Source organism: Mustelus asterias, chromosome 10, assembly GCF_964213995.1.
Source record: "Mustelus asterias chromosome 10, sMusAst1.hap1.1, whole genome shotgun sequence".
Classification (NCBI taxonomy): Eukaryota; Metazoa; Chordata; class Chondrichthyes; order Carcharhiniformes; family Triakidae; genus Mustelus; species Mustelus asterias.
This window is the reverse complement of record NC_135810.1, coordinates 103,401,596-103,414,454: the sequence shown is the minus strand read 5'-3', so window position 1 is coordinate 103,414,454 and position 12,859 is coordinate 103,401,596. Positions and strand designations below refer to the sequence as shown.

The window sequence follows — 12,859 nt, the reverse complement described above, 5'->3', positions numbered from 1 at the left end:
GATAGTAGGGGATTTTAATTTTCCACATATAGATTGGGACTCGCATACTGTTAAAGGTTTAGACGGGGTAGAGTTTGTAAAATGTGTTCAGGAGAATTTTCTACATCAGTATACAGAGGTGCCAACTAGAGAGGATGCGATATTGGATCTCCTATTGGGAAATGAGTTAGGGCAGGTGTTGGATGTGAGTGTGAGGGAACACTTTGGATCCAGTGATCATGATGCCATTAGTTTCAACCTGATCATGGATAAGGATAGATCTGGTCCTCGGTTTGAAGTTCTGAACTGGAAAAAGGCCAAATTTGATGAAACGAGAAGGGATCTGGGAAGTGTGGATTGGCACAGCCTGTTCTCTGGTAAGGATGTAAATGGAAAGTGGGAGACCTTCAAAGGAGAAATTTTGAGAGTGCAGAGTTTGTATGTTCCTGTCAGGATTAAAGGCAAAGTAAATAGGAATAAGGAACCTTGGTTCTCGAGGGAGATTGTAACACTGATTAAGAGGAAGAGAGAGTTGTATGAAATGTACAGGCAGCAACGAACAGATCAGATGCTTGAGGAGTATAAAAAGTGCAAGAAGCTACTTAAGAGGGAAATCAGGAGGGCTAAAAGACATGAGGTTGCTTTGGCAGACAAAGTGAAGGAAAATCCAAAGAGCTTCTATAGGTATGTTAGGAGCAAAAGGATAGTGAGGGATAAAATTGGTCCTCTTGAAGACCAGAGTGGTAGACTGTGTATGGAACCAAAAGAGATGGGGGAGATACTAAATGGTTTTTTTGCATCCGTATTTACTGAGGAAACGGGCATGGAGTCTACGGAAATAGGGCAAACAGGTAGGGAGGTCATGGAATCTTTACAGATTAAAGGGGAGGAGGTGCTTGCTGTCTTGAGGCAAATCAGAGTGGATAAATCCCCAGGACCGGACAGGTTATTCCCACGGACCTTGAGGGAAGCTAGTGTTAAACTTGCAGGGGCCATGGCAGATATATTTAAAATGTCAGTATTCACGGGGGAGGTGCCAGATGATTGGAGGGTGGCTCATGTTGTTCCGTTGTTTAAAAAAGGTTCCAAAAGAAATCCAGGAAATTATAGGCTAGTAAGTTTGATGTCAGTGGTGGGCAAGTTATTGAAAGTTGTGATAAGGGATAGGATCTACAAATATTTGGATAGACAGGGACTTATTAGGGAGAGTCAACATGGCTTTGTGCGTGGTAGGTCATGTTTGACCAATCTATTAGAATTTTTCAAGGAGGTTACCGGAAAAGTGGATGAAGGGAAGGCGGCGGATGTTGTCTACCTGGATTTCAGCAAGACCTTTGACAAGGTCCCTCATGGGAGGTTAGTTAGGAAGGTTCAGTCACTGGGTATACATGGGGAGGTAGTAAATTGGATTAGACACTGGCTCAATGGAAGAAGCCAGAGAGTGGTTGTGGAGGATTGCTTCTGAGTGGAGGCCTGTGACTAGTGGTGTGCCGCAGGGATCGGTGTTGGGTCCATTGTTGTTTGTCATCTATATCAATGATTTGGATGATAATGTGGTAAATTGGATCAGCAAATTTGCTGACGATACAAAGATTGGAGGTGTAGTGGACAGTGAGGAAGGTTTTCAAAGCTTGCAGAGGGATTTGGACCAACTAGAAAAATGGGCTGAAAAATGGCAAATGGAATTTAATGACTCACATTCCAATCATTATTCTGTAAATTGAGTTTGTGTCTTTATATGCCCTGTTTGTGAACAGAACTCCCACTCACCTGACGAAGGAGCAGTGCTCCGAAAGCTAGTGGCGTTTGCTACCAAATAAACCTGTTGGACTTTAACCTGGTGTTGTTAAACTCCTTACTGTTATTAAATGGAATTTAACGCAGACAAGTGTGAGGTATTGCACTTTGGAAGGACAAACCAAAGTAGAACGTACAGGGTAAATGGTAGGACACTGAAGAGTGCAGTTGAACAGAGGGATCTGGGAATACAGGTACAGAATTCCCTAAAAGTGATGGCACAGGTGGATAGGGTCGTAAAGAGTGCCTTTGGTACATTGGCCTTTATAAATCGGAGTATCGAGTATAAAAGTTGGAGTGTTATGGTAAGGTTATATAAGGCACTGGTGAGGCCAAATTTAGAGTATTGTGTACAGTTTGTCACCTAGTTACAGGAAGGATGCGAATAAGGTTGAAAGAGTGCAGAGAAGGTTCACAAGGATGTTGCCGGGACTTGAGAAGCTGAGTTACAGAGAGAGATTGAATAGGTTGGGACTTTATTCCCTGGAGCGTAGAAGAATGAGGGGAGATTTGACAGAGGTGTATAAGATTTTGATGGGTATAGATAGAGTGAATGCAAGCAGGCTTTTCCACTGAGGCTAGGGGAGAAAAAAACCAGAGGGCATGGGTTAAGGGTGAAAGGAGAAAAGTTTAAAGGGAATATTAGGGGGGGCTGCTTCACGCAGAGAGTGGTGGGAGTGTGGAATGAGCTGCTGGATAAAGTGGTAAATGCGGGGTCACTTTTAACATTTAAGAAAAACTTGGACAAGTTTACGGATGAGAGGGGTGTGGAGGGATATGGTCTAAGTGCAGGTCAGTGGGACGAGACAAAAAATGGTTCGGCACAGACAAGAAGGGCCAAAAGGTCTGTTTCTGAGCTGTAATTTTCTATGGTTCTAACACAATATAAAAATAGTAAAATAAAGTGATTTAATTCTGTAGTCAGAGGACTTGATATCACCATGAGCAATTCAGATTTTTCCTCCAAATATGAATCTTCTCAAACTTGCTTGTAAAATACCATAAATAAATCAGTGTTTTCCAATTTATTTAGAAATAACTATTTTACCTGCTGCCTCCAAGTATTCCAGGGGTCAAATGTCAATTTCATCAATATAATTTTAGAGGCTTCATGAAATGAATTCTGGTCACTTGTGCCAAAACTTACTGACTTCAAAGATCTCTTAACATTTGATGACCAAGGGCAGGACTTTCGCCATAGGCTTCTGAACCCTATTTTCAGGCTGAAATGTGGGTCCGAAATCCGTACTGTGTGGGACAGTTACTCATGGGTAACCAATTAATGGCTAGAAGGTGGGCTTCCCACCTAATCAAGGAGTGTGGGCAAAGCTGTCAAAGTTGGATGGCCATTCAGAGGTCTTCTATCTTGAAATAAGCAGCAAGTTGCATTGGAAGGTACATATGGAAGAGGTTGCTTCAAAATGGAAGCTCTCTCCAGCCTTCTAACATTTGTATTAAAAATGGCTTTTGCAGTCGGGCCATCAGCATGGGGAGAGAGTTCCTCTACAGAGTGGACGACTGTAGCACCAGGGAGGGCCTCTGGACTTGACAGAAGTATTGCCTGACATCCACCCTCCCCCTCAATCTGGCGCCAGGAAGCTGCGTGAAACAATTAAACTGACTCATACTGTCTGCGAAGACTTAGGAGGCTGACAGGAAAAGCCCAGCTGTTCTCCTTTAATTGCCCTTAACGAGCCATGTTGCCAACCTGCTGCAGATGACAAGTGTTTAATCTTACTCTGTACATTATACAAAGAACAAACTTATCAATAATTTAAAGTTCAAAATCAGCTTCAGGACTCAGGTTCATTCCCAACCATGACATCAGAAGCTCCATTACTGAAATCTTCTCGCTTAGACTTCCAAAGTACACATGCCTCTCTGTTTGGAGAATACGATAGAACTGCAAAAATATATCTTTCTGTTTAGCACATGTTCCTGTCAGATTAGCTTTCTGCTATTATAAATAAATACCTGTGAATAAACTAACCACGTACCATGTCATTGTCGCTGGGCTGGAACTGGAATGACTGAGGTTTTTGAAATACTGGATTTTCTTGAAGAAAAAGCTGCAGATTGTAATCTCGCAATCCCTAAAAGAAAGTTACAAAGTAGCATGATAAATAGATCAAAAGAACTTACATTACACAATTTAATACGTCGATATTAGAACTACTTGTCACTGATGGCATGTCAGATAAATGTATGGTGTATGTAATTTACGGCAGCCAAAACTTTCATATGCCCATTATCTCTATTTGGCAACATGTTTATAGCTTTTCTTTCCCCAAAAAATTCAACCAGACACACATTAACCAAGATGTACAGCAACAATTTATATTGATATAGCACCTAAAATGTCCCCAAAGCACTTCACAGACACATTACAAAACAAAATGACTCCAAGCCACCCAGGGTGATATTAGGTTACCTGACCAAAAGTTTGGTTAAAGACATAGGTTTTAAGGAGTGTCTCAAAGGAGGAAAGCAAGAGAAAGAGGAGGAGGTGCAGGTGCAGGGAGGGAATTCCAGAGCCTGGGGCCCAGAAGGTTGAAGAGAGCCACCAATAGTGGTGCAATTGAAACTGGGGTGCTCATGAGACCACTGGAAGGTGGTAAGAGCAGGAGACACTCCCGGTCAGCCATGTTTGACGTGGAGTGGCAACCCTCAAGCTATAAGCCTGTGTTGTGCATCACTAGATATAGGAAGAGAATGAACAACAAGGATAGATCCTTGGGGAATACCAGAGGTAATGGTACTTGAGGGGAAGAGAAGCCATTGCAATGATACACGAGCTACAATTAAATAGAAAAGAGTGGCTCCACCTGACAGCAGCTGCCCAACAATGAGGGGGGGGGGGGGGTGGTGTGGTCAACTCTATCACAGCTACAGACAGGAGGAGGATGAGGAGGGATGGTATACCATTTTTGAAATTCATTGATGGGATGTGGTTGTCGCTGGCTAGACCAGTATTTGTTGCTCACCCATAGTTGCCCTTGAGAAAAAGTGTCACAAGTAGGCTTACATTAACAATGTAATGAAATTACTGTGAAAATCCCCTAGTCGTCACACTCCCGTACCTATTTGGGTACACAGAGAGAAAATTTAGCATGGCCAATGTGGTGAGCTGCCTTCTTGAACTGCTGCAGTCAGAGGTGTAGGCCCACCCACAGTGCAGTTAGGGAGGAAGTTTCAAGAACTTGACCCTGCGAAAGTGAAGGAACAGCAACTTAATTCCAAGTCAGGATGGTGAGTGCCTTTCACACTTAGACACGTTTTACGTCCTGAAACATGGACATCCTGTCCCCAGCTTCATTTGTCACACACACCGAGAACCACAGCCACAAGCACAGGGCTACAATCACAAGTCTGTTTCAAAGGATTACATAATAAACTCCAAAAATATTAAAACATAATACTCTTTCTTCATAGCAGGTACAGTAAATAATTAAGGCGGCTAATGGAATGCTATATTTTACTACGAGAGGAATTGAACATAAAAGGAAGGATGCTTTATTTCAGTTATACAGGGCATTGATGAGACCACATCTTGAATAGTGTGCAGTTTTCGCCTCAAGGAAGGATGTAAATGCATTGGAGGCAATTTAGAGGAGGTTTACTAGATTGATACCTGTTCTCTTCTCTTTATTTAAGGAAGGATGTAAATACATTGGAGGTGGTTCAAAGGAAGTTTACGAGTTTGATACTTGGAATGATTATCTTATGAAGAAAGGTTGGACAGACTACGCTTGTTTTCCACTGAGATTTAGAAGAGTGAGGGTGCCTTTAATGAAATTTAAAAGATTCTGGACAGTCTTGACAAAGTGGATGTGAAAAGTATGTTTCCTTCTTGTGGGCGAATCCAGAACAGGGGGCACCGTTTTAAAATTAGGGGTCACCCTTTTAGGACAGAAACGGGGAGAACATCTTTCTCTCAGACAGTTGTGCAACTTTGAAAGCTTCTGCCTCAGAAGATGGTGGAGGTGGAGTCTTGTTAAGACAGAGGTAGATTAATTTCCTTGCCCAACAAGAATCTAAGATTATTGGGGGTACATAGGAATGTGGAATTCAAAACACCAACAGATCAGCCATGGTCTTATTGAATGGCTTCCAAGTGATCTACTTTAAAATCAATGACAAGACTTTTGCACTTATTTCCTGATTCAACAAGATGTTTTAGTTTTGTCCTGATTAGTTCTTTTAGCTTACACACACCACACATTACTATTAAGTTGGGATGTTTTACAGGGGTTATGGGGTACTGTACCATAAATTCAACTTCAACCACGACTGTTACTGAAACAATTTAAATTTAATTTGCAAGCATTCATAGAACTACAACTGGTTCGTTAATATCTTTCAGGAAAGAGAACCTATCACTTTACATGTTCTGGCCAAAAACTGATTGCAATGTCCCACTACGTGTGATTCAACGTCTTCTGAGTTAAGACTAGCAAGGCAATCGGTCGTAGAACTAATCACTATTGGACAAAATCTGCCATCAGAATGATTAGGATTGGCAATAAATGCAGCATTGCCAACACTGCTCAAAACCTGCATTCTTAAAAAGACTGCTTAGTTATCTGCTCTCATGCCTACGCTGCTCCAATCAACCACTAGGAAGTACACAGCTTCCCAAAATGACCTCTGCACTCCACCCCTGCTTCCTTATGTGTAAAATCAAAGTTAATTTTGTGAATTCCCTGGATGTAATAACAATCATCCATTTTCCTTCATTGATCCCAAGGCACAAATGTTTGTCCTAACAACACAGCAGACAACCACACCCACTTGTCTTTCTGGAGGACTAAAGGCTTTGAAATGTCCTTATAAGTGCTCTTTTGTTTGCGCTTCCTTTCCAATACTGCTATTGACAGAAACTTTGGTACGAAGCGGAAGCAATCTCAATCCAGTTTTCTGTTTACAGGAAATACAACATCTTAATTTTTACAAAATAAAACTTCCGGCAGGTTCAGATCACCAAATAGATGTAGTTCAAGGATTTCATTGTTGAAAAAACTCCTGAACCCCAGCATTGTTTGAAGTAAGTAATGAGGGACATTTTTAATGAACACTGTTAAACCCATTCTTGCAATGCCAGAGACTCACCATGCTGGAAGCTTCTACTAACAACTGGAATGTATTCTGTACAGACTGACAGGCCTCGAGCTCTGTTCTGTTGAACACCATCAAGTATTCTTTAAGGTGGTCATAGAAATTTCCATCCAGAGCCTGCAAGAGTATAAAAAAAAAACAAAATCTTATTATCCTAAAGACACAATGAATGGTTTAGTTCCAAATGGATTTAAAAACTGCTTCAACCTTTTGAGCTGTGATTTCTTGGAGTTAAAACATCATATCAATTTATTTCAGTGATATTATTATTAGAGCATTTAGTTAACACTTTTCACTATCACTGGATGTCACAAAATGTTTTGCAGCCAACACGGTACTTTTGAAGTAAAGCCACTGTTGTTATGCAGGAAACGTGACTGGCAATTCGCACATAGCAAGCTCTGACAAAGAGCAACGTGATCATTACCAGAACACATTATCTGTCTTTTTATGACGTTGCTTGAAAAAAAAACATTGGGAATAACTCCATCTTTTACATCATCCAAGCAGATGGAGGGGTTTACCACCTCACCTGAAGGATAGCACCTGTCTGTGCAGTGCTCCCATCGGTGCTACAATGGAGTGTCAGCCTTGATTTTGGTGTTCAAGTTCTGGAGTGGACTTGCACCCGGAGCCATGTGACTCGGGGATGAGAGTGCTACAACTGAGCCATGGCTGACAAAGCAGAAGATAGAAAAAACTGATTACTGGTAGTTACGAAGTAGTGGGCAGCTATGTTTCAAAACTATGTCTGTTTATTTGAGATGTGGAGATGCTGGCGTTGGACTGGGGTGAACACAGTAAGAGTTTTAACAACACCAGGTTAAAGTCCAACAGGTTTATTTGGTAGCAAATACCATTAGCTTTCGGAGCGCTGCTCCTTCCTTCCACTCCATCTGATGAAGGAGCAGCGCTCCGAAAGCTAATGGTATTTGCTACCAAATAAACCTGTTGGACTTTAACCAGGTGTTGTTAAAACTCTTACTGTGTTTATTTGAGACCAGCACTTTATAAATGAATGTTTTCAAATCCAGATTCAACCAACATGTGCCTATTCAGGCTCTGCTTTGAGCTGTACTCCCACTAGGCTGCTATATCCCCTTTTGACAGTATGGACACAATCATCCAACTTTGCACCAAAGTGCTTAGTTTACCGAATTCAGTATTTTCCCATTATCTTAAATCAAAAGCCGAAATACTGAAGGCTAACTAAGAACAACAGAAATGGATTATAAATAAGTGAGTCCAAAGAGCTCTTTAGTTAATGTAAGAAGCAGACAAGAATGTTCAAGGGAAAAACATAAGAGTCAGACCTCTAGAAGACTCTCGTTCTTCTGGACAGCCCCAATCCCTGGGTAATGCCACGAGCTAACAGTACATGGATTTTCATGTCTACAATGGCAGGATTATAAGTCTGTGACTGCCAAATAAAGCATATGGTATGTTGTGCTCCCCCTGGGTTTGAGATGGGAGTCATGATGTGGAGATGCCGGCGTTGGACTGGGGTAAACACAGTCAGAAGTTTAACAACACCAGGTTAAAGTCCAACAGGTTTCTTTGGTAGCAAAAGCCACAAGCTTTCAGAGCCTTAAGCTCCTTCTCCAGGTGAGTGGGAACCTGAAGAAGGAGCTTAAGGCTCCAAAAGCTTGTGGCTTTTGGTACCAAATAAACCTGTTGGACTTTAACCTGGTGTTGTTAAACTTCTTACTTTGAGATGGGAGCCAGAGGGCCTAATACTGGCGCTGGAAGACTCGGGGTGAAGAGTGGTCACCTTCTCAAATTCCCAAAATTAAGTCAGGTCGAGAACAGCCGTCCTTTCTGAAGGCTAATTGAAGCCTCCTCCAGCAATGGGCAAGCTGCCAGGGAAACACAGGGTAGTGGGGTCCCTCCTTCTTGGTAACTTGTGCTCGATTTCTTGGTGATTCTACTCAGTTGTTTATATTTTCCGATGTTTCTCAACAAGTGTTATTTTGTTGTTCGCATAAGGAGGACATCCAGCAGGTCAGAAAATTATAAGAGTGGCATGGGCATTTTTCAGTTGCACAGATACAACAGAAAAATCAATGGTGACTTAAATCTTTGCCATTATTCAGCTAATTACAGTGATGAATATAGCTTTTAGCTATTGGTGATCTGACTCAACAGTATTTGAAAACAGATCATGACTCGAAGAGCTTCCCTTTCCTGGTTTTGTGGTCTAACAACTGACATTTCCTGCTTTTGTTTTGTTTCATGACAATCCCGCAATCACCATTAACCCAATTTAGATCTAACGTTAAACTCTTCCAGACAGTATTAAGAATGAGAACACTTGATGTGGAAATTCTTTTGCATGAAGTCAGTTTTATGCAATCAGTCGATAGCTGCTTTAAAAACTCATACTGGTCGCAATGCTTTGCCCCATTTCAAATACGGTGGAGAGTGAAATCCAAACTGCATTTATACATCATAAACAAAGTGGTTCCGGAACATATCCAAAGGCTGCCGGCATTGGAGAAGTCAAACGGCTTGTGTGGCAGTAAAATGAAAACAAAGGACTGCAGATGTTAGAAATACTCAATAGGCCTGACAAGTCATACATGCCCTGAAATGCTAACTCTGTTCCTCTCTCTCCACAGATGCTGCGGGACCTGCTGAGTACTTCCAGCTTGCATGGTAGGGCGGGTTTCACAGCATTCAAGTAACAGACTAAACAACTGCGCATGCACATTCTGGAATTTCCTGAGGAAGTTCTACTTGGACTAACAATCAGATAAACACAGACCTGGTATGGAAAGTAGCTGGAAAACAAGCAGCTTGAAGTTTTGGAGCAGTGTTTATATTTGATGACAGTAAACACCAGCAAAAACCAATTCTTTATGAGGATCCTATCACCTCTGGAGCCATTAAAACATTTAGTTTTCTTCATAGCAACACTATCACGAAGTTGGGGTTTCACTGGGCAGCAGCACAATCAAATAAATGCATACAGTCACGAATTCCACAGCCTCTGACTAACATCTATTAAAAGCTGCACTCTCTTACACATCAAGACAGTAATGGTAATCGTTTACACAAAGATTCAAGGCGTCAGCTCACTACCACCTTTTCAAGGGCAGTTGTGAATAGGCAATAAATGCAGACCTGGCCAATGATGCTCACATGCCATGAATGAATAAAATAACTGCTTCAACTGGGATGAAGTTTGAACCATCTCATGGCTTAGTACATCATCAGTGGTGCAAATAATCATGAGGTGAGCACTTAAAAGACCATAAGACGTAGGAACATTCGGCCTCTCGAGTCTGCTCCCCCATTCAATGAGATCATGCTGATTTGATATAATCCTCATTAGCTGACTTCCCTTCCCAAAAATAACAGTTAGTTCTGACTGAAACAACTGATTTAACCTTCCCAGCCAGTGCTTGGGCACTTTAGCACCAAACCACAATTAGGCAGTTAAATTAACTGGGATGACGTTTGAACCATCTCATGGCTAAGTATATCAACAGTGGTGCAAACAGTCACTGAATCATGAGGTGAGCACTTAAAGACCATGAGCTGTAGCAGCAGAAGTAGGCCATTCGCCCCATCAAATCTGCTCTGCCATTCAATAAGGTCATGGCTGATCTGATATAATCCTCAACTCTACTTTCCTGACTTATCCCAAGAACCCTTGATTCCCTTACCGATTAAAATTCTGTCTGTCTCAGCCTTGTGCATACTTAACCCAGCTGCCACAGCTCTCAGCCGGTAAAGAATTCCACAGATTAACTATCCTCTGAGTGAAGAAATTCCTCCTCATCCCGGCTTTAAATGGGCAACCCCCTATTTTGAGATTATGCCCTCTGGTCCGAGACTCCCGCACAAGAGGAAACCACCTCTCAGCATCTACCCTGTCAAACCCCCTGAGAATCCTACATGTCTCAATAAGGTTGCCTCTCATTTTTCTAAATTACGAGCACAGGCCCAACCTATTTACCCTCTCCTCATAAGAACAAAGATCAATACAGCACAGGAACAGGCCCTTCGGCCCTCCAAGCCCGTGCCGCTCCCTGGTCCAAACTAGACCATTCTTTTGTATCCCTCCATTCCCACTCCGTTCATGTGGCTTTAATCCCTCCATTTCCTGAGATCAACCTAGCAAACCTTCTTTAGACTGCCTCTAGTAAGAACATAAGGAGTAGGCCATCTGGCCCCTCGAGCCTGCTCCGCCATTCAATAAGATCATGGCTGATCTTTTCGTGGACTCAGCTCCACTTACCTGCCCGCTCACCATAACCCTCAATTCCTTTACTGTTCAAAAATGTATCTATCCTTGCCTTAAAAACATTCAATGAGGTAGCCTCAACTGCTTTACTGGGCAGGGAATTCCACAGATTCATAACCCTTTGTGAAGAAGTTCCTCCCCAACTCAGTCCTAAAATCTGCTTCCCCTTATTTTGAGGCTATGCCTCCTAGTTCTGGTTTCACCCGCCAGTGGAAACAACTTCCCTGCTTCTATCTTATCTATTCCCTTCATAATCTTATATGTTTCCATAAGATCTCCCCTCATTCTTCTGAATTCCAATGAGTATAGCCCCATTCTACTCAGTCTCTCCTCATAAGCCAACCCTCTTACCTCCGGAATCAACCGAGTGAATCACCTCTGCACCCCTCCAGTGCCAGTATATCCTTTCTCAAGTAAGGAGACCAAAACTGTACACCGTACTCCAGGTGTGGCCTCACCAGCACCTTTTACAGCTGCAACATAACCTCGCTGTTTTTAAACTCCATCCCTCTAGCAAAGAAGGACAAAATTCCATTTGCCTTCTTAATTACCTGCTGCACCTGCAAACCAACTCCTTGAGATTCCTGCACAAGGACACCCAGGTCCCTCTGCACAGCAGCATGCTGCAATTTTTTACCATTTAAATAATAGTCCATTTTGCTGTTGTTCCTACCAAAATGGATGACCTCACATTTACCAACATTGTACTCCATCTGCCAGACCCTCGCCCACTCACTTAGACCATATCCCTTTGCAGACTTTCAGCGTCCTCTGCACACTTTGCTCTGCCACCCATCTTAGTGTCATCTGCGAATTTTGACACACTACACTTGGTCCCCAACTCCAAATTATCTATGTAAATCGTAAACAATTGCGGTCCCAACACTGATCCCTGAGGCACACCACTAGTCACTGATCGCCAACCAAAAAAACACCCATTTACCCCACTCTGTTTTCTGTTAGTTAACCAATCCTCTATCCATGCTAATACACTACCCATAACACCATGCACCTTTATCTTAGGTAGCAGTCTTTGGTGCGGCACCTTGTCAAATGCCTTCTGGAAATCCAGAGATACCACATCCACAAGTTCTCCTTTGTCCACTGCACATGTAATGTTCTCAAAGAATTCCACCAAATTAGTCAAACATGACCTGCCCTTCATGAACCCATGCTGCGTCTTACCAATGGGACAATTTATATCCAGATGTCTCGCTATTTCTTCCTTGATGATAGATTCAAGCATTTTACCTACAACAGAAGTTAAGCAAACCGGCCTATAGTTACCTGCCTTTTGTCTACCTCCTTTTTTAAACAGTGGCGTCATATTTGCTGTTTTCCATGCCAGTATGTCTTTCCTTCAATAAGAGGACCAAAATAATTCATAGTATTCCAGGTGTGGTCTAATTAGTGCTATTTTTAGCAAGACTTTCCTATTGTTATACTCCATTCCCTTTGAAATAAAGATCAACATTGCAGGCGGCAAGGTGGAACAGTGGTTAGCATTGCTGCCTCAGCCAGGGACCTGGGTTCGATTCTAGCTTCAGGTGACTATCTGTGTGGAGTTTGCATGTACTTCCAGTGCCTGTGTGCGTTTCTTCTGGGTGCTCCAGTTTCCTCCCACAGTCCAAAGATGCTAAATTGCCCCTTCGTGTCCCAAGGTATGTAGTTTAGGGGGATAGTGGGGTACATACGTGGAGTTATGGGGATAGGTTGGGC

General features: G+C 42.4%; 1 protein-coding gene across 1 annotated transcript in view; it reads right to left on the bottom strand.

Annotated features, from left to right (window-relative positions):
- Window positions 1-12,859, bottom strand: part of fchsd2 (FCH and double SH3 domains 2) — a 178,859-nt gene that overhangs the window by 67,551 nt on the left and 98,449 nt on the right. The window contains exons 8-9 of the mRNA XM_078221460.1: window positions 6,886-7,008; window positions 3,774-3,869 (exon numbers count right to left, since the gene is read on the bottom strand). Of these exons, the coding sequence (XP_078077586.1) occupies window positions 3,774-3,869; window positions 6,886-7,008 (219 nt within the window). The remainder of the gene's footprint in view (window positions 1-3,773; window positions 3,870-6,885; window positions 7,009-12,859) is intronic.